Source organism: Styela clava, chromosome 4, assembly GCF_964204865.1.
Source record: "Styela clava chromosome 4, kaStyClav1.hap1.2, whole genome shotgun sequence".
NCBI lineage: Eukaryota > Metazoa > Chordata > Ascidiacea > Stolidobranchia > Styelidae > Styela > Styela clava.
The window spans coordinates 12,089,105-12,116,495 of record NC_135253.1 but is presented as its reverse complement, the minus strand read 5'-3'; the positions used below and the strand labels follow the sequence as shown (position 1 = coordinate 12,116,495).

The 27,391-nt window shown below is 35.6% G+C and overlaps 4 protein-coding genes across 4 annotated transcripts; 2 read left to right on the top strand and 2 right to left on the bottom strand.

Annotated features, from left to right (window-relative positions):
• Positions 1-331: 331 nt before the first annotated feature.
• LOC120326518 (transmembrane protein 177-like) lies at positions 332-2,068 on the top strand. The gene has a single exon (XM_039392834.2). The coding sequence runs from the start codon at positions 777-779 to the stop codon at positions 1,770-1,772; it is 996 nt and encodes a 331-aa protein (XP_039248768.2). The 5' UTR covers positions 332-776; the 3' UTR covers positions 1,773-2,068.
• A 10-nt stretch (positions 2,069-2,078) lies between these two features.
• Positions 2,079-10,533, top strand: LOC120326517 (endoplasmic reticulum membrane-associated RNA degradation protein-like). The gene is made up of 9 exons (XM_039392833.2): positions 2,079-2,456; positions 2,957-3,144; positions 3,492-3,622; positions 4,037-4,151; positions 4,422-4,554; positions 5,166-5,234; positions 7,279-7,895; positions 8,742-8,846; positions 9,486-10,533. The coding sequence occupies exons 1-9, from the start codon at positions 2,079-2,081 to the stop codon at positions 9,583-9,585; spliced, it is 1,836 nt and encodes a 611-aa protein (XP_039248767.2). The 3' UTR covers positions 9,586-10,533.
• Positions 10,534-10,725: 192 nt separating this feature from the next.
• LOC120326824 (uncharacterized) lies at positions 10,726-17,855 on the bottom strand. The gene is made up of 6 exons (XM_039393172.2): positions 15,096-17,855; positions 14,199-14,295; positions 13,732-13,854; positions 13,265-13,368; positions 12,184-12,352; positions 10,726-11,715 (listed from the first exon to the last, which is right to left on the bottom strand). The coding sequence occupies exons 1-6, from the start codon at positions 15,235-15,237 to the stop codon at positions 11,634-11,636; spliced, it is 717 nt and encodes a 238-aa protein (XP_039249106.2). The 5' UTR covers positions 15,238-17,855; the 3' UTR covers positions 10,726-11,633.
• A 147-nt stretch (positions 17,856-18,002) lies between these two features.
• On the bottom strand, positions 18,003-20,705 carry LOC120326823 (uncharacterized). Its single transcript, XM_039393171.2, has 6 exons — positions 20,530-20,705; positions 20,360-20,459; positions 19,414-19,646; positions 18,840-19,017; positions 18,236-18,317; positions 18,003-18,164 (listed from the first exon to the last, which is right to left on the bottom strand). Exons 1-5 carry the CDS (start codon positions 20,660-20,662, stop codon positions 18,239-18,241), a joined length of 723 nt encoding a protein of 240 aa, XP_039249105.2. The 5' UTR covers positions 20,663-20,705; the 3' UTR covers positions 18,003-18,164; positions 18,236-18,238.
• Between the last annotated feature and the right edge of the window lie 6,686 nt (positions 20,706-27,391).

The following is a 27,391-nucleotide window of genomic DNA, read 5'->3' as shown; positions in this document are numbered from 1 at the left end:
TGGGGGTTTAGCGGACGAAATCACTCTATACTTTTGATTACTTTTTGGTAATTAACTTGGAGTTGATTTTAAATGTCTTTTGAGCCGACAATAGACGACGAAGATTATTGGACACGTAGTGATCATGGCGATCGTTTTGTTGTTCTTGTTCTTTGATAAGTTTTGAAGAAATCGATTTCTCTTTAATTACGGGACAAATTGCATTGGAATTTTCAGTGGTTAAAGATGAAGGTCCCAGAAGGCTATTACTTTTTGCTATGACGTCATCAAAATTGTTGCCACTGGGTGGCGCTACGTGTCCATATATTTGAGCATAGCTCTCTTGTTTTGAATATATTTCTTTATTTACATATTTTGTATAAACACAAAAGGTTGCGGCAGTTTTCATCCCATTTTCAAGAATTGACCGGTTGTGATAGTTTTGTCTTTTCTGTAACTTACCTTATTGTCTTATCCCTTTAAATATGCAACGATGCATGTTTTCAGTAGCACAAGACCCAATTTGGAATATTTTTTTGTTTTTTACAATCCCTTAATGAGAAAACAAGAAGAACTCATTAGTTATATTTGTAGAATGTTGGCCTATTTGTGATTGACGATAGTATTCGATTTTGGCTTGTATGCAACTAACTGAACTAGCCTATGTTTGAATATCAAGAAACTATTCTATAGTCAATTATGAATTACTTTGTAACGTTATTCAGTTATTTTAGGTTTTTGCAGTATATCTGTAAAAATGTTTTCTACCTGATGTCTAGATCAAAAAATTTTAGACTATGAGTTCTGCATTTGCTCACCGTGTTACCAAAATAATATATAACAAAACCAAGAGGCGGATCATAGCTGGAGCTCTTTTCAGCGGTTTGATATTGAAAAACTCACTGAAGCATATATTTCCTGATGACTTCTTTTTTCCTTTTTATGGATTTGCATCCCCATCCCTTATGCAAGCATCAAAACTTTTGAATCAAGTAAAAAGAGACGCAGGGATCAAGCCTGGAGAGTTACATACCACCCCTTTTATAGCACGTACTACCGATGTTGTCAGTGCTGGGTTTTCAGCTTTTGATCTTGGACAAAGTCATATTGGCATACCTTGTTCATATTTTTGCGACTCAGTCGAAGAAATATCTCGAATGGATATATGCAAGAGTAAAAATTTGAGTCGATTAAGTTTATCGAAACCAGTTGTTTTCGAAAAAATTGATGAAAGTGAAGTAAAACTCATGAAAAGCTTGTTGTTGTCTGATGATGCCAAGCGATTTGCTATTGCAAGGCATCTATCATACATTCAAAGAAACTGGGCAATTTATCAATCATTGATTCCCTCAGCATTTGTAATCGTTGGGTATTTTACATCTATATATTCACCTAAGCTGCTCTTTCTAAGGGGTGTACCTGTTTCATTAAAACAAATTTTGAGTATGGTATTTGCTGGTGCATTTTTGTCTTACATTTTGTGTAAATTAACAAAAGCTGCTTTAAGTCGTAAAATAAATCAATTAGCCGACATTGATGCAGCTAAGATTTCTCCACGTTATGCAATAGGTGGTGTTGAATTATTCAATAAATTGGGTGAGACTAATCAATCTCTTAGAGTTCTTCTAGGAAAAAAAGGTGAAGTGATGTATACTGCTGATGGAGACGTAAAGCAAGGTTTACTTAAACCATTTGATCCCGTTGGTCCTAGTTTCACAGATAGGAAAAAGTATTTGAATGATATTTTATTGTCCTTTTCTGAAACTGATCATAAATTGCATAAAAACTTGTAGAATCTATGGAAAAAATGTTGTATATACTCAGAGAAGAGAAGAGATGTTATGGATAATTGGTCTTGTGTTGCTTATTTCTATGAATTTAGTCATATTAAATTTTGAGTATCATTCTAAGGATAATGAATATAAGTACACGCATATTGTGCATACATGCTGTATATGCCTTCATTCACATCTTTGTAATATCATGTACCTCGAATGATTGGCTATCATTTGTGCAAATTGATTTATCTTTTTAATTATAATAACACTGTCGCAGCACTGGTGTTCGTAATCTTTTATTAATTTTTTAGTTGCTATGGAATGCTTTCTTCAATCAACACTTTTCTATCACCAAATGTAAAATATTTAGTATGTGATCTTGTTAATGAAACTGCTGACTTGGGGCTGTCTTATACTCAGAAACCTACAAAGGATGAAGTTTTGAAATCTATTGGTACAATTATTTCCTCCATTGAACTTGGTGCTCCAGCAACTTATTTGGAGGCTCTGAGGGCAATTTCTCCTTATGCCAAGCTGCTACATCCTTTCAAGTTGAATAACACTGAAAATCATACAGAAACATGGCTCTCGACTTATACGATGGTTTCATTTCAGACGATCTTTATGGTCGAAAAGCCAGCACAAATGATGTTGGCACTACTCAAGTTTACATCTGCATTAGAGAGAGCACTCGGTGATGTAAGGATTGCTTTGTTTGCCAATTATTATTGCACAGGAGGGTTTCACAGATTGATCTTTATAGGAAAACCATGTTCAAATAATATGGAATAATTATGTACCCAAATGCTGGATTTTTCTTATTCTATTTATTAATCATGGTGTTTCCACCAGCCTTTTCAGCACTGTCGTTGAAGTGGCTAATACCTACCTTACATCAACAGTACCCAAATGATATTTTTTCAATTTAGTGCAAATGTGAAATTCCTAATCATAACCCGCAGTTGCATTAATAACTGTTTACTGGCAATATCATGACAAAGTTTATTGGGTATTCTCTAGTATATTCCCATATTATGTAAATCTATTATTACAGATTGATAGTTACTTAGTATGAATTGGCATTATTTTCTATTCATACTCCATTAAATGCCATATTCTCTTCGCAAGCTCTACTCTCCTATTAAGACCTTGGTGTAGTTTTCATGACTGAGCTATAATGTATGTTGTGATTATTTTAGGCTTGTGTTTCGCTGGGAGGAACATGTCCATTTTTACTTCGGGATTTACTGTTGGATGATGGACTCTGGAAGTTGTTTGGTGCAAACAGAATGAAATTATTACAGGTTTTGATTGGAAACCCACATGGTATTAATTTGAGAAATTTGGTGTGGCATGGATTTCTAGGACCAGCAGAAATCCCACATGTGTGCGTTATATGTTAAATGATTTATATTGTTGAAAATATTGTGTTAGATTTAATAAGATTGAAAAATAAAACTTATTGCTAAGAAATATGGTGATTTTTATCAGGGATATGATGTTTTGTTCAAGTTTTGACATGGAAAGAAACTAAGACTGCAATTCTAACCAAAGCAACAAAAATGGCAGGTTCCATATTACTGATTATCATTAACTATTATCATAGTTGAGATCATCTTTAAATGCCGATATGTAAGACGTAATTGGTACTGATACTGAGAGAATCGCAGAATATTATCTTTTCCATTCATACAAATCTTTTATAGAAGCTGATTGTTTTCAAATTTTTTGCAGGTTTGTTTCTCTTCTTCTATGCATTTGTGAATCTCTAGCATCGGTATTGAATTTACATGAGGATAAGATTCAACAAAGACCACTTATTTCTGATTCATATCCAATGCAACTGTTTCGTGATAGACTTCAATGTTAGTTCGTTTGGTGTTTTGATTCATTATATTCACTCTTTTAAATTCTTGGTTTTGATAAGAATTTAGAATAGTTTCATTTGGAAAATATCATTTTGAGCATTTAGGTTTCAGCTTTATTCCTTTAAGTTCTGAACATTAAAAAGTGAACCAATTATATTATTCGTGCTCTTTTTTCCCCTGCATTCTCAAGTTTTTGAATAAAAAGAGTCCTCCATATCACCCCTGACCTGATCCAATTTATAATTCATTCCCATAATTGAAAAGATTATTTCCAAAAATGTATTCTGAATACTTGATTTTTTAGTGTTGCACATCCCTGGATACTATATCATTCTAATTTTTTCATATTATTCAAATGGAATTCGATAGTGTCTTCATGATGTCATTATCAATGTGTATTATACATATTAGGCACATCTCTTCTAAAAGATGTTGATAAAATTTGGAGATGCATATCAGACAGTCATATTTGCCCAGTTTTGTGGCCATTTCTTGAAGAAAGCTTCAATCTGTATGCTCAGAAAGAGTGAGTTTGTACATATAAATTGAATATTTTATTGATTGGATCAATTATTCTATTATAAAATGTGCTTGCTGATTCTATTTCTGGCCTCGCCTTTAAGAAATATTTGAGAAAATCTTGTTATATTATGACATCAACCATCTGAAAATCATATCAGGAAATGTATTCACTGCTACAATACTAGACACTTTACACACAAAGTTTATTTCTTGATATATAACCACCTACTTTTGTATATAGTATGTTTGTGCACTTATATATAATAAATTCCAGATTCGGTGATTGTGTGACCTTGATCATCCCTTGTTTTGAAACCTGGTTGAGAATACTTTTTGCTCAGAGCAATGATTGTGAAGAAAGGATTCTTACTGCTGAATCTTCTAGCTTATACACCACACTCGATGAGGTTTGTGGAGATATTTCCTGTCATAAGTATGCTCCTCATTCCGCTAATATGAGCCATGACTCAAACTTTTCGGCGGATCCTATTCCACTGTTTTGGTAGTAAATTTAATTCCCTGGATAAGAGAGAAAAGATGCAGCAGTTTGGCTCATCGTGCTAAGCGGTGGGAATATGCTCGCCACCGCACCTCTGGTTACTCTGCGTGAGTTCGCAGGTGCGGTTACGGTTTCCTCCGCCGTCAAGTCCATGCTTTCGAAAACGAATAACTAACTAATCCCATACCCGATGGGAACGGTAACTGGACCAAAGGCCATGGTTCCCCTCATGATTAAGCTGTCTTATCTACACTTTCCTCTCCCTTGTTATAAATATGTTAATCCCATCCTACTTCCCAATTATTTACCTATTTTATGCCAACACTAAAGCTGTTTTTACTGCATTTAGCCACTTATTCAGAATTGATACAACTTGCAGTTCTAGTCAATGCAATAAAAGTGATTTGCATCATTTCTCACTGCTCTTCTTTATATATCTGCTTTTCGGTTTATCAACCTATTTAATATTCTAAATTTGTGTTCTTCCTCAGTCTCATAAAAAAATATTGTTTATGGCAGATTCTTGCTCAGCATTTGGATGATGGCTCAGAAAACAGAATTCGATTCGTGTTGGGAGATGAGATCATGGTACAGTATTGTATTTTATTTATGAGAATTATAGTACCTGGAGGACTTTTTGTTGACTGGCCATCAGTCAACGGAAACATCTCATGATAAGTCCAGTAACTCTCTTTTCCCTCATGATCATCACCTGCGGGATTTGAACATGAATGTTCAATGTAGGTCTATTAGCAATAGCGTAGAGAGGATATTCTTAATGTTAAAAGATGCCTATGTATACATTTCATGGTAGAGCTTGAAGCAGAGTTGGGAGTTTGGTGTGTATTAATTTTATTGGATAATGGAATCAAGAGATGTAGTCGTATCTTCAAACTGCCTCAAGTGAGATCTGGACTTCCAATCTCACTAGACTCTCTAGAGCAGTGTTTCCCAACCAGAGTCCGCGGTCTCAAATAAGTCCACGGAGCGTTTGAATGAGTCCGCAACGAGCCAGAAATTCACTGCGGGCCGCAAACGTTTCTGTGAAACTCAACTATCAGCCAAGTGAGGATTTACGTTAGAATTTACATAAAACATAAAAAGCAAGTTTATCCACATAACATTAATCGAGTCATATATTCAGCCAGTAGAATAGCAATTTAATATTCAAAAATTCGATAACAGGTGACGCGACAGGTCACTTGCGCGTTGCTTGATCAAACTGCCTCCACATTGGTACGTATAGTACTGCCGTAGGTGTACGAACAGCTCAGATTTGTCGAATTCACAAAAATACGAATCAAAACAAAATATAATCGGGCACTTTACCACGCATTTTTGTGTCCAAGGATTGTCATGATATTTTCTCAGTAGTATTGTTTTTATTTCGACGACACAACCGCGGATTGAAATGATCACAATCAAATTAATAATAAAACGAGGCAGGAATATGTATTTTTGATTAACTAATATACTTTAAATATATTTTGAATAAGTACTAAATTAGGTTGTACTTTCTGGAAATTTATAGCAGATAGTAGGATTTTTCTAACAATGATAACAAATTCGCAAGATCGCAAAAAATATCTATCAAAACTAAATATAATCGGGCAATATATTTTCCCATTATTATGTTCGCAGATTGCCGTGGCATTTTAAAGAAGACGCAACAGCGAGGGACTGTGAACACAGTTAAATTAAAATAGAAAGACATTTTAAATTCTAGTCGTTGTCATGGATTGAATATTGTGCGACAAAAAAGCCATTGTTGAAATTCGTTAAAATTCTTTTGTGTTTGGTTTTATTGCGTCTTCACACAGAGTACAGATGAAATACCACGCACCTTGAGTCCGCAAAGGTTTTCGCCGGTGAGAAAATAGTTGCGACAAAAAAGGTTGGGAAACGCTGCTCTAGGGTGCAGAAATGCATTTTAGTCTGATAAAACTGAAAAAGAATCCAATTCTCTTATGTCAATTTTCGCACTTCACAGTCCTGGCACAAAGTGATCCCGCTCATTGTTGTTATTTTGTGTGGGATAATTTTGTGTCACAATAATATGTTTCTGTATCCTGCTGAAATAATTGATGTATTCATATATCGCTGCCTTGCCGTATATCTGGTGTAGGGGTTTTGTTATGGCATTCTTTGGTGTTAGTCCACAGAAGAAGCCTATCACGGCTGCAAATAGTTCGACGATTGTCGCAGGAGGCGCTGTCACATGGTTGTCCGCAACGATTTCTGCTTTCGGACGCTAATTCCGTGTTTCTCGCGCCTAAAACCGTGCAACGTTTCTATGACATGCTTTTTGGGCACGGATCGCTGTTGTTAATCTTGTTGCGGGGACTTCTTTTGTGGTGGCGGGAAAATTCTTTTCCCACGTAACTAATAAGCCAAACGATTTCAAATTTAAGTACTTGAACATGGGTACGTGAGATCCAATGTTTCACCTAAAATTTCACCATTTTAGTTCATGGGACATTTTTTTTTTTATAAGTATGATCTCGTCGATTGTCCTTCGTTTCGGTTTTGCGGATTCTTATGCTCAGCCACATTCCCTCGTGAGTCGCAGGGGTGCTGCGATTAGTTTTTTGAATTTTAGAATTGTATTTAAGCATTGCTCTGTTGTTTCCAGATGGTACTTATGGATCTATTTGTGCTTCAGGACGGAGTGCGTATACGAGACCGACTGTCGCATGGAGAAATGTCGTTGGCAATCATAAAAAGTCAAATTGCGAGCGTTCTTATTTGCTTAACCTTACGAGTTTTGTGGTGCCTAACCAGAGAACAAAAATGGAATACATTAGACGAAGCTGCCTTGGGTGAATGTTTAGAAGACGGGACACATGAAGATTGTTTCCTAAAAAGATTTGCAACAAGTTTTGACAACCAACTAAAAGGCTACTGCTCGCTATTCCACCCTCTCAACATTGCGAAGCGGTCTTATCTGAAATCAAAAGCCACAATCGAGCAGTTTAAATATGTTCAAACTCCCGAAGTGTTTCACAGTGATGCTGGCGATAGTGGAACATTCCAAGACGTCGGCGACGCACCTTACATCGCGGAATCGGCATTGCTGTACCGCAGTGATAAGAAATATTTGGAAATTGTTGTTGTGCTTTGCCATATCACCGACGAATCTTTGACCTCCGCTAATAACGTATTAGATTATCTTCACGAAAGATGGCAATCATTCTGTGATAGATCGCTGAGATCACGTCAGAGAGTGAATTACAAAAATATGGTAAATAGGTAGGTAATTGTTAAATAATATGAAGCGCCGTTATACGAGCTAGGCCCCAACTGACTGTTGTATAGTCTGCCAAAACGCTAGAAAGCAAATTTGGTATTTCGCGACATTTGCTGATAGTTGCCTAAATCGGCGTACGTAAAAAAATACCAACAATAAATAATGAAATGCCGGTAATTGACGCTCGTTGCAAATTTTCTCTATTTTCACGAAATATTTCCAAATATCCAAAGGTTGATTGAAATTTCTACAATGTAGTGCCAAAAAAGTTATTGGTAGATCGTATGCTCATTACGAATGTACCTACTTTAAAATAGTTTGTGGCAATATCTGATTGTACGTCGATGTTCTGCCTTTCTTTTGAATGGTTCTTATCGCAGATCAAGAATGCGCGTTTGATAGCAGAGTTGAAAAGGGCATTTTAATTTGTCGTTGCGGATAGGATTCACCATCATAATGAATTACAGAGATCATATAAAAGATGGTATGCTAACGCAAAAATCAAAAATCGACGAATAAATGTAACGTTCGTATATCTAAGACCTGGCTTGATTGACTATACATTTACATACGGCGAATTTAATGACTGATTAAGAGTAGGTTACCCTGTTTCGGACAACTGTTATAAACTCGACAGTATCTCCATGATTGGTTCTAATTATTCGTTTTTCGGATGTACCATTTTCACTAAAGTGCACCATATTCTGTATTTTTGCATGTCCTACTTCGGCTGCTAAATCACTTTTGGTTCTATCCCGCAAATATGCTTTTAGCATTGTTGAAATATTTGCGAATTGGGAGGAGAAACATATGTTCGTCACAAATTAAAGTTGTTTTGACATTTTCAGATTGTCGGAGATACAAGTACTGTTTGTGACAATTTTGCGCGAGATATCACGTCATTTTCTTGATTTGGAGCAGATTGACGTGCCAGATCACAACGCCTTTTTGAGGTAAATAATGCTTCATTCTCATATAATATATAGATTTTAATGCGATAAAAAACGGCTTATCAACCGATTTGTTTACTCGTCGACAGTATACAAAATATTAATAAAGCCCACCTGAAAATGTGCTTGCGAAGTGTTGCTTATGGAAACAAATTTAAGAAGAGCATGGATGTTTCCACGACCTTCAATTCAAATTAGTTAACCACCCCTCAAGGCTGTCATATATAGTGCGGGTAATTAATCTTGACTTTTTCAATCGCAGCTTTTTCGGGTTAAGTTTTGTTTACTGCAGCTGAACTGAAATTTCGCGGCCGACAAAACAAATTAACTAAGTATAAAATGACATTATTTTCTGATAAACCGTGAAACGAAATTGAGACGCCTGAAAATCTGTCTGAGCGAAAAATTTTTTTCTGAGCGGCTGCTACATTTCAACAGTAACTGTTGACATTTTCCTGATTAGTCAATGACACAGAAGTAATGAGGGACGGTTATGCTCGGGGAAACATTCGTTGAAACCTCGAGATTATATAAATTTAATAAGGCTTTCTTATTTCTAAACCTTTCATGAACATCCCGAACGCCCGACAACTGGGATGTTATAACGTAAGAGGAATTTACCTTTAAAAAACTGTTTCACAGGAAACTAAAACGATTACTGAAAACTACAGAAAACCTTCGAACGTTAACATCACAAAACAAGTGGGACGAAGTTTGCTCTCTGTTGTCACGATTTGTTTAGAATTATCACTTAAATTCTTATGATGAATATACTAGCATTTCTGCATGATGAAGTCTCTTATTTTGGACTGAAAACTTATATAGTTTCTGGACTGTATTACTATTATGACACCTGTCGCGAAAAGGAATAACATTGTAATAATATCCGGTATATATATAAATATATTTGCCCACCCAATGGTCGAGTTGAATCCTTCAATTTTGTAGGAAAGCCATATCCCGTGGGGACGTTACGATTACCAAGGCTGTTTTTCTTTCAATTCGCTCTGCGGCATATCCGAAACAGGCACAGACTAGCAGCTTCTGTATTTTTAAACTGCCAACATGGCATAAGACTCTCTTCTTCCTAGTGGGTTATTGATGAGACATGTTTCGTATTGTGAGTGACAATTCGGCCAACCGACTGAATAATCTGAAATCATCAGGTATTCGAAAATGTCCAGTTCTTGTGACGGATTAGTAGCACGTGACAAGCCACGTATTGGTTCTAAGAAGCCTACCAAAAAAACAAGTTTTAATCCACCAATTGTTACCTTAAAATTGATGTTAACTCAATTGAATTGTCACATGAAACTCCATTCGTTAATAGGTCATGGTATGATTCATTGAGTAAATTTTCAAGAAAGTCTGGTTTAATGATTGCACTCATTGATACTTATCATCGGAGTGCTTACGTCGCTTCACGAGAAGTCCACGACACGCCCTTTTATGGGTTGGACCTCCACGAACGTAATTTACATTCTTGATAAAATTGGAAAAAAAATAATAAATATGGCCTTCAAAAATCGTTCCTGTCGATGAAGTGTAGCTTTGGCTTATTTCACAGGTGTTATAACAGACTTCCAACCCTCTCCCTTGTTTCCTCTAATGAAAAATTTTGGTAGTTCCGCTTGGTCTCATCCGTGCGCTATGTACATGTTCCAACTTGTTATCAAAAGTTCTTCACAATACCTTCTGCTGTAGAATTCCATTTTTTTTATCTATCTGTAGGCTACAATATTCACTCGAATTGTTCCAAGTCTCGTGCCAACCGCAATCCACTGGCATCTATGTCGGAATAAATCTATGATAGCTCTTAGCGCTTTTGTGGTTTCGTGCGACTCTTCTGCGAGGTCTCGGGACTTTCGACAGGCAAACTTGTATAAAAAATGCCGTTTTATGATATGGACCATCGTTAAAAAAAGAAGACGAAGATAAGGCTAAGGTCGGTCTTCTGATGTTTGTCTCAACATAAACTATCGTATATAGCGCTAATACGAAATGAAATCTGCCACATAGTGCTGTCACACGAAGTTGCCCTCTGTCCAGATTAAGCATGAATACACCAGTTGTCGGAATATTTTATATCACGTCTTATTAATCCCTCCAACGGGGACTATTACAGAAAAAATTAACCCAATGTTAGACGATTTATAGTATATATAATAATTGCAGGGTATATTAATTACATAATCAATAAAGCTTTCATCATGCACAACTCGAATTCAAGTTTTATACTGTTGGCATAATCGAAAAAATAGGTTTAATGTCCGTGCTGTTTAAAAAATAAAAGCGATCGTAGCTCTAAATATCTTACAGTGATTAAATTCACATTGTCGATTTTATATTAAAATAGTTTGATTCCACGACATCATATACTTGATAAAATAACCCGGGGCGACATGCAATATTTACTGATAAACTAATGATGAGCTATAATTATCTAAGTTTTTATCAAATTATTAAATATATGCATCCCAATCCAGAATTAAGCCCACACTCGGCTCATCGCGATGAGTAGTGGCAGTTTTCAATCAATGATATTTAAAAATGCAACTTCGTTACGCGCTTGAACTATATTTATTTTTAGTGTTTAGTAATCTTCGACATCTGATAATGACAATTACACATCGATGACTGGGCATAAATTATAGCGAACCACGATATTTGCTTTCGGGCATTCACAAAAGCGACAACACAGTAAGATTCCATTCGTGTCATTGTTTGTTGTGATTGGATAATGTATATAACGCTGTGTGGAGTCTAAACCATTCGTGTTTATTGAGGCTGTCAGCAGGTTTCTGGCCTCAACATGCATATTCGATTTTGAAGTGCTTGTACAACTGCAGTATTCGTTCCGTTGACGAGAAACCTGGATGAACAGATATAATCAGTTATCCGATTCTTCTGTATATGTTATGTGAATTTAGAGGGCATTTAGTAAATGGGTCTCTGAAATGATATGGTTTAGATTTTTATTGAACGTTATAATAAAATTATATACCTGGCCGATTCATGATAACACCCCAAGAAAGTCCTACATACCCATCATATTTTGGCCACCAGTTTAGTCACAATGAATTCAAGCTCTTAATTAAAAACACTGTCACAGAGAAGCAGTAGTGATAAATGGCTTGACGTATCTACACAGTTCTGTCTTCGAAACTGATTATTGCACTCATAATGTGAACTGAATGAATTTATTATATCCAGAACTAATACCAACTGCACAAGTTATTGCAGCGACATGCAATTGTATATTTCCAAGCCTGAATTTACTATTTGACTCTGAAGGAGAAAGGCGCACGGTGAATTTAAAAGATGAATCAAAATAACTTACTTTTGCATCGTGTCGCAGAACAAAATGGAGAAACCTGGCATCATTGCTGACTTGAGCCAATCTTTCAAATTCTTCAGCAGCCCTTTCTGTTTGTCTTCGTTGTCGGTTTTCAGATCAAGATCGAGTTTGGAAACGGTTGCCACGCAACCATTTAAACCCATTGATTTATCTGAAATGAAAAATTATATGTTTTAGTTACGAAATGTATCCAAATGCAAACGTTTCTGGACAGTATCGTATCAATACATATGTATGTAAAGTTTAAATCGAAGAAATATCATGAGCGCTTGCCCCGTTTTTGCGCTTTGGGTTTGGCAAGTTTTATTGCCTCGGAACCTCCTCATACTCAATATCAAGCAACGTTGGTTCTGGTTCCCAATCATATGATTGATCGCTAATCAAAACGCCGCCGTCTGCATGAATGTTTTTTCGACTGCCAAACCCAGTTGCCGCGTACAAATTGTCTTCAGGTTCATAGCCATTATTTTGAATCAAGATATTTACCCACCTGCCATCCAATAAAACTGGTTAATAAGCCTATTTTAGCCAAGTCTTGCGCAGATTTTTCGGAACTATTGCAACTAAACCAAAACTCGGCAAACAAAATTACCATTGAAGTATTTGATTTATATCTAAATTTCGCAAACACAACTAAAAACTGTAAGATAGCCAGCAAAGCCACGAAAACATGTCAGTGTTCAACATCGTGCCTGAAAACCTGTATATGTGGTTCAGTAAAATTAAAATATTATTTAAATCCTTTATAACTTTGAAAATAAAAAAAAGGATATCGATGTGCCCAAGCGAATAAGCACATGTGGTCCGACTCGAACACTCAAAAGGTAGCAAAACGAATTAATTTGCCGACGTTTCTAATTTCTGTATAGAAAAACGTCATCAGGGCCTGTTTTTTTTTATATCCCCCCCTCTGCTATACTCCGGTGTCCATTCCATATCGTGTTGCTAACACCGGTTGTGCTTTATTTATACTCGTCATGCATGATGTTTCCTTGGCATACTTTTGTTTTACTGTCCGAGTAAAAATGTATTTCAATGTTAACATAAAATTCTAAATTATTACTTTTTGCATTTGGCAGTCTGATGTCTATTTCCAAATTGACATCTTCTATTCTTGCCTCGTATTTTCCATCCGCATACAAGTTCACACCGGATTTTTTCCAATTTCTGAGCAAAAAAAAAAACATCATTCGAATGTTAAAGCCAGGCAGCGTTTTTATGTCCTGAAATGAAATTTTGGTGGCGGCCAGGTCGAGTGGGATGGAAATAGTTAACGTGAGAAGACTTCTATTACTATATAGCAATCTGATAAGCATGTTACGGATAAAGGCGTTCACATGACGATTTGAAACCATATTTACATACCTATGCGGAAAAAGTGGCAAACAGTCTCAAACAGAACGAAATGCCAGCACTTATTGATTCAGAATCGTCTAATTACGATGTTGTTTCAAGTTCGAAAAATTCATATGGATATACCCATCTCCCATCCCGAGATACACGAAATTTACAGATTTAAACTTGTCTCACATTTTAATCTCTACGTTGAAATCTCCCGACAATGTGCCCTTGGTCTTTGGTAGTTGTGTCAACATTCTTCCCGGAAGTATATCGAATGATCCAAATTGCGCCGAAACTTCTTCAATCATGTTTCTGCATAATATTACTCTTTTAACTATCAACATTTGAAAATAATCTATTTCAAGAATGCACAAAGGATTTTCTTGAGTATAAACTGGGTCTATATGACTATAAATTTGGGAAATCATTTTTAACGTCATCATATGTAGAACAATGCAGTTAGTGAAAGACAATAAAGTAATGTAAATGAGTAGTAGTCGATTCAACTTGAGAATATATTGAATGTTTTGGCAACAGGCTTTCGGTTTCTCGTTCGGTTCAATCGTGTAGGGCTGTAGGCCAATCGTATTATTATTTATTTTATGTTGGAGTTAATTTATAGCTTTTTGTTCTAATACAAAGACAGTTCTGCTTACTTGTGTAGTAGATATTCCATAAGAATGGCTTTCGTTGTGAAATTACCACTCAATGTTCGTAACGCTTGTTTCTTCAAACTTTTGAATACATTTTGATCTAAAAACAAGCAATATTTCAATATTTCCAACACTGTTGTAAAATAAGATTTGGTTGATGTGACGCGGTTGTAACAATTTATATATGTCGCACTTTTACAGATGTCCACTCTATGGCAGACTCACCCCATGAAGAACAATTGGTCTCATTCCAAATAGTTAAAGGTTAAGGTCGTACAAAAACCTACCAAAGTAGCCTAACTGCCTAAGTTGAAGAGAACATAAAAATACATATCTCACATATAAACAGGGGTAGGTACCCAGCCTTCCAAATTAAGTAAAGGCGTATTCATACACACGGGTGACACGACGTTCATTCATAAATAAAGATCATTAATAATAACTGACAGTTTGAGACATGAATTCAAAGTTTGAGAATTTAAATTAAATTGTTATATACGTTATTATTTTATACAAAAATTCAAAGAGATCCATACTCTCTATAGCTATCGTTTCCTGTCGGGCCACGCCTTTCCAGATATTCTAACAGCTAACGGTCAATTCGCAGAATACGACAGAATGGTCAGCTAAGCCTATTATCAATTATTGCTTTCTGGGCTGGTTAGTCGAATCGGACCGAGTCAGCCCGTGCAGTAAATAAACTACAGTAAAATAACCTATCTTTCGTCGCATCAGTGTAATAAAATTTAACATGTTCGGTATTAATACATTGCCATTATTTTCCCAACTAAATAGCAAACACTCCACATCGTAATCGGATACTTTCAACCGATAAAAGTTTTAATTGAGTTACCTTATTCAGATAAAGATTTTAAACTGATTAATTAGCATAAAACTTACCCAACGCAGAAAGCTCGGCTCCATTGGTTAAAGAGTTTTGCAATAATAAAAATCCACCTACTACCAAACAAAAAGACTTCATAGTTTTTGTGAATATATATATTTCTGAACAAATACAAATGGTTAGATTGGAATATTGCATGAAATAGAGATTTTCATTTAAATTTTTAACAGTAAGTTACAAAAAATAAAATTTAAAAACAAATTATATATTTTAATTAAAATAATGGACCTTGCAAGTAAAACGTAAGCCTCAATAATGAATCGTCGAATGATCTTTGGAGCTTTCGCAATGCCATATGTTTATATACATGTATATATACCTGCTGATACTGAAATAACAAACTGTATGAAAACGAACAAATCTAGCGCCATGATTCGCTGAACACATGCGGGAATACTTGTCAAATAAATATCACAAAAGTTGTCACAACATTTGAGCCTCATTCTATCTGCCTTTTTTCGTTTTTTTATACCGCGGTATTTTGTCACATAAACATAGCAAACGGCGTTACAAAAAGGTTATTCGACGAAGACAATAGGATATTCTCATTATATCCCGCACAAGATCGCGTAACTTATGCAGAAATGTGGCGTAACTTCTTTGTATTGCTGATGTTCGATTTACACGAACCATATTTATCGAATGATCAGCAATCATTATATATATATACAACGTTTTGCGGGTCGTGAACTTCGCAATCGCGTTCCACGATCCAGATTTTATCGTAAAGCTTCAATCATTCACGTACGACTAAATCTTCTAAGGGGTATTCACATGTACAATGACTGAAACTAGGTACATAAAATTTCAGTCGCTTATGTTAAGACCTCAGAATTAATATAAGAAAATTGCCAATTTTGCAAAAGTTTCTAGAAGTCATATTCACAAGTACGCTCTTATTTTTTACCCTAATAAACTTTCGTTTTCGAAGTACTTCATCAGTCGTTATAAAAATAAATATCCTGCCCTTTGAAATACTTACGACGCGATGACTGTCAGTGAAGTACGAAATTGCTGCGAAATTTACACCCGTAGGCCTTGTGACAAATGTCGTGATTACCGCAATGAGATGAATCAAAATGTCATTCTATATTATTACACAATTTGAAAATAGATATTTCAAACTTACTGATGTAAATGTACTTTGAAATTTGATGTTGAGTACACATTCATGCTGAATTAAACTTTGTTTGTATTTTAAACTAAAAGCAGTGATCGGATAAATTGACACAAGGGTCAAGAAGTAACTTCTAACGAATTCTTCTATCTTTAGGTAGTAAAAATTGAAATCGGTGTGAAATTATTATTCTGCTTTCTTTGCTTGTACGTTATTTGAAGCAGGATTATTTACCACGGAAAGTAAATCTGGATGGTTTTTGGAGCAGAAGTGTACATATGGCTTGTTTTGCTAAACTGTTGTATCTGTTCAGGTGACGTTTGGTATTATTGAAATAATCGTTTCCTCGGAAATGACTGAATCAACCGTTTTTTAATTTTCAATAATTGGAGCGCTAGAAGGCTATTACATTTATCAATACAGATGGCTCGCTATTTCTCTCAAGATTTTACGAATATTACGCCACCATGTGACGTTATACCAGGCTGGTCTGGCCAGCAAAGCCGGTGCTCACCTGCTCTCTTATTGCTACCTACTATGTGAGTTGCTACGGACTTGATTTGCAAGTAGGAATTGGTTGGAAAGACCAAGTAACGGATTTCAGTGTACGTCGCTACTGTTTGTCATTTGAACTTTCGTGTCTATTCATTTGAGGTCTTTTGGCTTGGCGGTTGGCGCATCATGCTAAACGTTAGGAATGCACTTGCCATCGCACCCCTGATGACCATCTGTCAGTTCGCAGGCTCGAATCCCGTGGGGGATAATTATTTGCTAGAGGATTGCTGACTCCTCGCTGCCGAAGGGGTGGTTCAGTAACCGCTGATCGGTTACGGTTTCATCCACCATCACGTCCATGTCTCTGAAACAAATAACTGGCTACAAAATCCCATACTCGACATGGACTGGTAACTAGGCCATAGGCCATATTTGGTATGAGCGTGGCATAAAGCGTAATTTTCCATGTTACCAATACGTTGAAGTTAATTATCGTGAGCAATATTTTTATGTATAAATATATATATTCGCAATATATTTGATAAATACACGATTATTGCTATCAACTACTATTTTATATTTTGCATCAACTGATGGAAACACGTTAAAGGTTTGTTAACGTTGCTTCATCTCTTTTTAGGCTAATGTTGCTTGCAACTTTACTCATAAGTGAGGGTTGTTTACTTCCTAGTGATGTACCAGTGGCGAATATTCGTAAAAATTTATTTTACAAAATCAGTAGTTATATCGGCGGCGACGTATATTTATACATATCTATACATTTGTGCAATTGTTGTTTTAATTTATCGAGTTTGGTTTGAGAATTATTAGGATACAATAATATAATTTTACAGTTTTCACATCTTGTCATCCATGATACATTTCCCCACTAACTTTGCCTCGGCTATCAACTCACTTGTTACCGTCGGTACCTACTACCTACACACATATTATATATGAAAGCATTGCGCTATTCGCAACGAATTTAAATACGACACATCTCTCTCATAGTGTGTTTTGTATAAATACTCATACAACTGCTTTTGATTCTTTCCGATGATTTGTAAATGAGATTACATAAAATTGGATTAACTTGTACCAAAATAGTTTTACATGGACTATTTATTCCTGAACAGTTTAGCTAATGTTGTGAATCGGTATTAATTCCCATGTTTGAAACTCTATAATCGTATTTTTTAATCGTAATCCGAGACTTAAAAACAGTTATACTCCATTTTTTTTCGAGCAGCATTACGTTATGCTGTACTTCCGTGAAATACAATTCGAACAATTCAATCACAAATTGATTTAATTATTATGAATGGTTTTGCAATTTTTTCCGGATTTATCATAACGGATTATACAAGTATTACCAAAGGATTTCATTGAATAAAAAATTCACATATATTCATTGCATTATCTGGTCCTTTCCCGATCTGTTTTTCCATGTAATCTATTTAAAAAGATAAAAAGGTTATAAAAATAGAAAAAGATAACACATAATAAATTTTGAATAAATCTTACCGTTTATCCTCCCAAAATAACAGCTATAATTTGAGCTAATGCAGACTTTACAACTTTGGATTTATTTCCCTTTTTCACTTCGCTAGAAAAGGAAAAGAATCATCAATTTTTCATATACGCCTAATGGTTAGGTATCATTTTATTTCATGTCAATAATAATTAAGAGATATATTTGAATTTATTATACATGCATATGTAGGAGGAATAAAAGCTACGCATTTTCATGTTTCATATCTATATATCTTTTCAAAAATATTTGCGTTGAATTGTTCCTTTTTTATTTATAATTCGTCCATGGCCAAACACATCAACAAACTTTCATAGCACGAATATCTATGCTATCGATTGGGTTCCTACGACACTACCTACTGATCATTCTCCTATGCTTTTGCGCAGATGGAAACTTATGTATACGTAATGTAAAGTTACTGTAGCGAGAGTGGAAATACCAATTCTGAGTGAATCAAGGATCTTGCTTTCTACTAACACAAATAGGTCAGACGAATAAAATATATTTGTGTCAGTGTGCATCAAGACCCTTGAATCAATTAAAGAATACATATATTAGGAAATCATTTTTTGTGTATTTAAGTTTGTTTCTCACTCTTCTACGGCGTTGCAAAATATCTCTGGTATGTATGGTTTCAGAGCTCTGTCGACCCAGCGCGAGAATGATTCGACTAAATTTGGCTTTCCATCTTTCTTTTTGATTTCTAACATGATGCTGGACTCTGCAAAAGTTGCGTTGCACCCCTCTATTGTGAGATTGTCTTTAGTTATGTCTGAATATTGAAAAATGATCATAGAGCACTAATGTTATATAAAGCAAGTCAACCGAAATATGCCTTTTTAAATTTTCAACGAGAATACACAATGTTTTCCTTCAAAGATATCTGAACAAAATGCAAATTATTTTCGTTTTGTAAGTAAGAAATCATGTGTTTGTTTGGAATACAGTGACAATTCAACATCAATTTCATAAATAAATAAAAATAATATATATGTGAAACAGTCAATATTGAAAGCGCGTTTCAAGAAACAGAGCCTGATGCCATGGTAGAATATTATCGTTTAGATGTATCGAATATCTTTATAACGTTTCTCAATTTAATACTTTGTAAATTTGATAGACAACAAAACATATTTCATTCTTCATATACACCATATATTCAACATACCTGGAACGTTAGCAGTGATGTTCACATTTGCACCTTTAGTCATTATTATATAAGTGCCTTTGACATCAAGGTCGATTTTTTTATTTCTTAGGAATCCAGATTTAGCAGTCAGTTTGGCTGAGATTTCGATGGTGCCTGTCATTTTTCCTGCTGCATTCATGATACGTATATCAGTATACGGTAAATTGAAAATGTATTCGCCGACTTCGCCAGTAATTTCTCCAAGCGTCCCACTTTAATTAATTGATAAAAATGGTTTTATTTGCTGGATGAATTCTGATTTCTATATACAACTCGATTGTAATTATGTTGAATATTGAAAATAACACTTAATTAGGTGCAAATCGTAATTGATTGGGAAATACGAACCAAGCAACCTTAATAAATATATATATTGTTATCTAACTGGCTCGTGATGATCTGATATTGCCACCACCATGTGCAAAAAAGGAATTCGGTCTTTAAATAGTATACATATACAAAAACATCGTTTGAGTGAAATTGTAAAGTTATCCACGACCTTAAAGTGTGCAATTTTCTGAATAATATAATCGTTGTTACAAAAAGGTTTTGTGCATGGCGTTGTCGGGCAAAGCACAATGAAAAACTACTAGATATATTATTTTCGCTGCCTCAAAATCTAGAAAACTACTGCTGAATTTGAAAGAAAATGCTATTGCTCTAAATTTTTATGAACTATGATAAAGTAATTGAAGGTCAAGCCTGTCAGCAGTCAAATTGTCTACATTTCCTCACACGAAGGGATTGGTACCATAACAGCGTTTAGCTTCTCACTGTTATACCAATTCTATTCAAGTTTTAATGAAACGAATTTGGCAAAAAAATAGATAATAAAACCGTTAGATTGATACGATACCACTATCTTGTCCATGACAACAATAACGTCAATGACATTTAGCGAAGTAGTAAATTCACATTCATTTACCTTAAAAGTCCGAACTTCATTTCCAATATCGGCGTTGTCAAGTTACCATAATAATCTCTCAGCTTGGCACCCTTCATGTATTGCAATATATTAGCATTCACTGTGAAAGTAAAAAATATGTATTCGTAAAAAGAACGATGACTAGTGTATAATAAAATCCAAATTCTCACGTAATTCTTCTTCTTCTTCCTCGTGATGGTCTTCTTCGTCTCCATGTTCATGGTCTTCGTGAGCTCCAGATATTGCGCAATGCATGAATAAAATAACGAGTAAAGCAAAAAAAATGCAATTGAGTCTTTTCATGTTCAACCTCTTTCCTAAATCTATAAAAAGAATGCTTTATTATGCACCTGCCTCGTCACATGAGATACATACTGTACCTAAGGTATAATATTATTCAATGGCCTACGACCTCAACGCGTCTATATGAATACTCAGTCAAAAATATTCTGGAAGCATTTTGCTAACTACCTCTGCACAATTCATCGGTCACAGCAATTCAAGTTTTAGGCTTTCGAAACTTGTTAGGTTAATTTTGGGTATCCAACTAACAGCTGATTTCATTTGCAAAGACTAGCGTAGTTATACCTATTTCTATAATTGTCTGATAATTTGCCGGCAAAATTAATTATATTTGTGTTGTCCGGTCACTAGTCTAATTCTCACTCGAAAAACAACGGCACGAAATGCCGGCGGCATAGCATACGTCAATATCGTTTTTATTATTACTTAACAAGGTTGTATCATTATGTTACATCTTCGTGCCCCGTGGTAATAGCAAACTTATGTATCTGTGTCAGTTTGTTATAGCAAATCTCGCAATTGAATTGAGGCGTCGTGATTATGTCTCATTGCTCGTTATGCTTCCATGTATGTGCGTGTACCTGCTGCTGAAGCAGACTGTTATTCCCAAACTTGAACCAGAAGTATTTGCCATCGCAAAACATTGTTTTCATTAGTTGTAGTGCCAAAACATAATCTGTTTCGGCACATGTGTTTTGTTTGATTCTATTTTCATGAAAACTTCCGTCTGTGTGGTTTTCGTTTAATCCGTTTGATAAGCTGGGACAAGACAAGAACAACAACAAATCATGAGGCAGATTTTAACAAATCCATTCAAATATTCCTGACCAGGCAATGCCAACAAAATTCATCTAATCCCGATTCTTAGTAAACTCGATTTGACTGCGAAACGCCATTTTTCAGGGACTCGAGTAGTCTGAATTAATTTTTATTCTGTATATTATAGGCCATCGTGCCCCCCTAAAATGACTCGGATCCGCCACCAAGCCAATCGGGGATTAAAGCCTTCTACCCAACAAAGGAAATTTAGTCATATTTATTTAGTAATTCTGCATTCATTTTCTGATGGTATATGATCACACGCACAAATGGATGGAACTAGAAAACCCATTACTTTAGTATTTCGTTTGGTCCATTTGACACTAGACCCATGAGTCACGAGTCTTCTCAATTTCTTGCCTGTCTGAAGTAAAAACGTTTGCCTGTATCTGCTTGTGTAACTGGTTTGAAACATTGATGTTGAGTCAGGCTAGACGCTGTAGTTGGACTGTAGACCAACGACATGTAAGGATGTCAATGTGATCGTTTTTTCACAATCCAGTAATAGAAAAAATATATGGATCCAGAAACATGAAACTCAGACAAAACAGAAACATATCGTGATCATATTTTGTTCTAATGCTGATCCATCATCTCCAAAATCAAAACTATTTTCCAATATTTTGACATTATTATGTTGTTGACATGTTCGATACACATAATTTCAATAAATTAAAACGTAGCATCTAATGATAACTTCACGTTTTTTAAACGGAGGGGTTGTTATGATGACATTCATCAATGCCAATTCATTACAGTGTTTGAAATTTCCTTTGCGATACGATATTTATAAATTTGACGTTCCCAATATATCGAACGATAACAACGCACTAACAAATAAATACCTTATATATGGTGAAGATGGTGGTAAATTTATACGGAGTAAAAGGAAAGCTTTACGAAAAGAAAACAAGCTCGTAATAAAATCTGTTCATATCAAATGGATATTTTTTATTTGGCGGCATAAGCTTCTCATTGTAATTTCTTAGAATTTTTTTATAAATATGATGAAATTTTCTATTTTCATGGGAGAAACTATAATCCAATCCTATAAGAGGTATTTCTGCGAAAAAGTTCTTACGTCGCTACCAAACTGTCGTTTGTCTGTAAATATGTTCTCCAGAAATCAAATTGATTGATATGTTATGATGGATGACCACGTAATTACGTTGTTAAAATTATAATCTGCATGAGAAATCAAATAACTATTTACCTAAACCTTGATTTTTGGGCGTTAGTTTCATTAATCCATGGCTCAAATACCAAAGCCAATCTCATTTTTGCGAATCTAACCGCTTTTCTGGTGAGTACGGACAGTAATATTGGAAAAACAAATATTAATAATAAATCTTGAACCGATTACCAATCTGGATTTCTGGCAACTATAATTTTACCTCAGAACACTTTGTCACCATCTTGTATGTGTAGTATGAAACTAATCAGCGCTTTTGAGCAATATAGTCCCTTTGCGTTGGTCAAATAAAACAAACTTTTAATTTGTCTATAGCAGTGGTTCTTAAACTTTTTCGAGCGCGACCCAAATCTTGAGTTTTATGAATACTCGCGACCCAATCCTAAATAACGCACAATGTGTTTTTAATGTTAGTACAGTTTGACTTAAATACAGACAACTATTTATTAGAAACAGTCCATTGACTCAGTGAGATTGATGAAACTGAAATTTCCTTTTCATTATATCTTCAATACACAGCTCTATTTTACTTAACGCAATACGCAAGTTGTCACGGGTATCGAGGCGATTGCGAGCTTAGTTTTGATAACCGTCAGTGCCAAATATCCTCGCTCGCACAAGTGCCTTGTCGAGAATTGTAGCAGAAAAGGCGCCCGCTGTCCGTCGCAAACACGACATCCTAGCTGTCTTCGGTATCTCTCGCAATATACAACTTTTTACTCATCAAATGTGCACGCACTGCTTCGTTCGCGGTAAATGGTGCCTCGAGATGAGGTCACATTTTCTCTAGATATTGAATCATGTAATGTCGAGAAGCGAGCTTTTTCATTGCGTCGTCTATTACGATTTACATTACCAAAAAGACACCCATTTTTGGTTATTTTAATCCACTAAGAGGACATTCCACGCGGTCAACACAGCGACAAGCGACGTGCATGGTTACCGATACCATAAAAATAATACACGTGACTGGCATATCAGAATTGTGATGTAACAATGAGCTCAAGACAGTTCTTTCCATGAATGAAATTTTATATTTCATTATTTTTAAATACCAGAGTTTAGAAGCTAAATTGAAACATTGGGGAAGCTGAAAATTCGTCCTTCTCCTCTTAGATTACCCTTGCATTGACGACCTTGTCGAGACCCATTTTTAAACCTTCCGCGACCCATGTTTGGGTTGCGACCCATACTTTAAGAACCACTGGTCTATCTATAGCAGGGGTCGGCAACTCATGGCTCGCGAGCCATATATGGCTCTTTTGGTGACGGCATATGGCTCCCAGAAAAATCTAATATTCTAAGACTAAGCTTACTATTGTTACGAGATTTCAAACACTTTTATAGCCAATTTTGGCAGAAAATTCCCAATACGTTTGAGAACGCGCGCCCAGCACATGTCTATGTTATGTAAGATAATCACCAGACAGGCATTGTGACAAACAAGGGGATTCTGGAACATATATTGTGACATCACAAAGCGATAGAGTTTTAAAAACACTACGGAGATGCCTAAACGAAAAAGGGTGATGAGTACCGTAGATTTCAACTTGGGCTGCAAGTGAGCAACCGTTCCAAGGCCCGCAGCGACTACATGCAGCATCAGAAATCACATTAAATGTATATTGACATTGTATGTGTTGACTTTTGAGTAAACATTTCAGGCCTGATTAAGTGAAGAAATGTTATATGGCTCGCACGGAAATGCAATTGAAAATATGTATATTTTATGGCTCTCTTGACCAAAAAGGTTCCCGACCCCTGATCTATAGTATCCTCTAAGTCAGTTCCCAACTTTTTTCTCTAGAATCAGGAACCCCAGGCCTTAAAATCGGTTTCCAATGTTGCTTGTTTTTAATTTTTCCTATAAACGAATTGATTTTTTTTCACCACTGATAAGGATGGATTTTATGGCGAAAAACAAAATTATTTTGTTTTGCGATCCCCCGAAAAGTGCTTCGCGACCCCCAGGTTGGGAACCACTGCTCTAAGTAAACCTTACAAGTTCAAATAGTAAAGGCAATATGCGAGGGTTGCCTAAAAATACCTTTGATTTAAAAATGATAGTGGTGTTTCAGTCTGAAGAGCATTTGTCTTTCATTGATAAGCGTAAAGCAGTTTATCATAAACGTTCCACAATCTCTGAATCATTACATAAATCGCAAAAGTTGGTGTTGTCGTGTCCTAATCATGTGGACGCTGGTATTCAAAACGCAATGTCCCAAATTGAGCATAAACAAAATGGTGTCGATTAGATCGGGATAAACACGTCGAAGTCTGGAATCTGTCTTCACGTAAGATGATGGTCGCTGTATTTGAATTGGTAATCTGACAAGGTGGTCCGAGGTTGCCGGGCAGCAAAAACTTTTGAGGATGTCTCGCGGGCCGCAGTCTGAGAAAACACAAAAGTGATGAAAATCTCGTGAGTTTACTAACTTGAAATATATTTAAGTCTTGGAGTTTACCGTTCTAATCAGTTGTTTGAAGGAAGGTCTATAAAGCCTTCAGTTATTTTAAAATTGCTTCCCGAGAAATACCGTGGTATAATCGGTATCTTTTCTCGTGTTTGGTTTTATACGGTCGCTTAAAATTACATTCTTCAGTGACAGATATTACCTGAAAACACACCAGACACTGTGGTTTGACGTTGTTCTGGGTAGAGAAAAACGTTATTTCCCAGTTTACCTGGTCATCTTTTTTTTATTACACTGATCGTATGATGAATTGTTATATTTGACTGATTTTATTACTTGTCGCGTCAGGCCTGCTGCTATCGTCAAAGAACAACTAAGTCGGGATTCCGGTCCCAGCTAAAAAAAAACTGGATTGCGCGGCGCTAAGTCGGCTCCGTTCGTCACTGCTGTCACGTGGCCAAAGCTTGATCATAGAGGATTGTTTTTACTAAAATAAAGGCACAAAACGTCACTCCGAATGAGGAGTTACTTGTCGAGAGCTTAAAGCACGAAATTTAGATAGTAAGCGCGACTCATCTCATCGGTTTGGTTCTGTCTGTACAAGACAATTAATTCATTCTCCTTGTATCGATCAAAAGGTTTTCTTATTGCCACCGACTTGACTTTTACAGATACAACATTGAAATTCCGTGATTTTAACAAACGTCAATCTCGACATCGGGATTAGAAAAACGGCTATTCCCAGTTGGAATAGTTTAAAAAAAACTCAAAAATGTTCTGCCAATAAATACAAATATCTGCCAAGGTGTTGGTGCACGCTAAAATTGTTCTGCGGGCCGCACGGAATGTGTCTGCGGGCCGCGTATTGGACCATCCTGGTTTATCACATTCATCAACGCAAAATCACAACATTTCGATGGCAAATATCATCGCCTTCGCTATATTGTAACGTTGTTTTTCACGAATGAAGTCGAAACACTTAATCGAATAAGTTTTTTATATAATAATCGCCTACTCCATCATGCATTTCATGGAAGGCAATTCATTAAATTAAATAAATTTCACAATGACAGATGTTGAAGTTTGGTTTTTGTATATATATCTGGAAGAACTATGAGTCCACTTCGGTGACGTATGTCAAAGACAACTATTAATGAACGAATTCAGGACTCAACTTATTTTATTCTGATTTTAATCCTTTGCGTCGTCTTTGTATTTATCATCAACGTTTGTGAATTAACCGTCCAAATTTCAAACGAACAATATTATCTTCACTTATATCGGAATGTGGATATTTATGAAGAAGATAGTTGACTTATACTTTACTCTTTTAACGCGTCTGTGTTATTTTGGTATTCCATGAAAACTCTGCAGTCGTCATGTTATTTCGAGTTGAAATGCTGATTAAATAAATCGGCAATAATGGCAATTCTACTGGTCGAAATAATATTTCTTTCCTAAACTTCAATTCTCTTGTTTTTGAATGGTTATTTAATTGTAGATTATATTTAGATTCAAACCACACGTAGACGACAACACAAGTTTTGCCACCGTCGGGATCAACAAATAGTTGCCTAATAAAATGTCACAACAAAAAGCGATTATCAACAACCGTCTCGGTTTTCGTATGTGTGGTGGTAAGTCAGCCACATTAACAACAAAAATTTAGCCTGTGCGTAAATGCCGCTGACTATGTTTGGAGATGTATGGTGGCCCATCGTTGTCACGTGTAAAATTTAAATAAAAAAATAAAATTAAAAAGCGAAAATAAAAAAATAGTTGTGAAAAAACATAAAAATAATTGAAAAAAAAAAAATAAAAAAAAAATTGAAAAATAAACAAAAAAAAAAAATTAAAATTAAAAAAAAAAAAAATTGGATAAAAAGAAAATAAAAAGGTTGACAACGATGGTCCGCCTCGTGGCCCATCGTTGTCACGCGTTTTTATTTTTGGAAAATTTGATGCTGCTTGGGACCAACGTTGTCAGGCTTAATCCTACACGCACAAATGTGTTTCCTGGCTTTCTAACTCACCACTGATTTTCATGAGCAATATCCAATAAATTCAACATGAAAATGTTCTATAAATTCTCCATGCTACAAGTTCAACCACAAGCAATATATTTATAATAATGATAAGAGAATATAGAATTGGATACGAAAATTTGTTTTTACGTGTAGAAGATAAGGCTCAACGGGCTAAGCGTTAGGAATACGCTCGCCACCGCACCTCTAATTATTCTGCGTGGGTTCGCAGGTTCGAATCCCATGTAGGGATGGTTATGTGCGAGAGGATTGCTGGACT

Excerpts from the sequence above, each read along its gene's own strand:
- LOC120326518 (XM_039392834.2), top strand. The coding sequence starts at position 777 with ATGAGTTCTGCATTTGCTCACCGTGTTACCAAAATAATATATAACAAA.
- LOC120326517 (XM_039392833.2), top strand. The coding sequence starts at position 2,079 with ATGCTTTCTTCAATCAACACTTTTCTATCACCAAATGTAAAATATTTA. Across the intron at positions 2,457-2,956 it reads TAGAGAGAGCACTCGGTGAT|GCTTGTGTTTCGCTGGGAGG; the intron begins GTAAGGATTGCT and ends TGATTATTTTAG. Across the intron at positions 3,145-3,491 it reads CCAGCAGAAATCCCACATGT|GTTTGTTTCTCTTCTTCTAT; the intron begins GTGCGTTATATG and ends AATTTTTTGCAG.
- LOC120326823 (XM_039393171.2), bottom strand. The coding sequence starts at position 20,662 with ATGAAAAGACTCAATTGCATTTTTTTTGCTTTACTCGTTATTTTATTC. Across the intron at positions 20,460-20,529 it reads GGAAGAAGAAGAAGAATTAC|TGAATGCTAATATATTGCAA; the intron begins GTGAGAATTTGG and ends TTACTTTCACAG. Across the intron at positions 19,018-19,413 it reads CATCACTGCTAACGTTCCAG|ACATAACTAAAGACAATCTC; the intron begins GTATGTTGAATA and ends TTCAATATTCAG.
- LOC120326824 (XM_039393172.2), bottom strand. The coding sequence starts at position 15,237 with ATGCAATATTCCAATCTAACCATTTGTATTTGTTCAGAAATATATATA. Across the intron at positions 12,353-13,264 it reads CAGACTGCCAAATGCAAAAA|ATAAATCAATGGGTTTAAAT; the intron begins GTAATAATTTAG and ends TTTTCATTTCAG. Across the intron at positions 11,716-12,183 it reads TTCTGCGACACGATGCAAAA|GTTTCTCGTCAACGGAACGA; the intron begins GTAAGTTATTTT and ends CTGTTCATCCAG.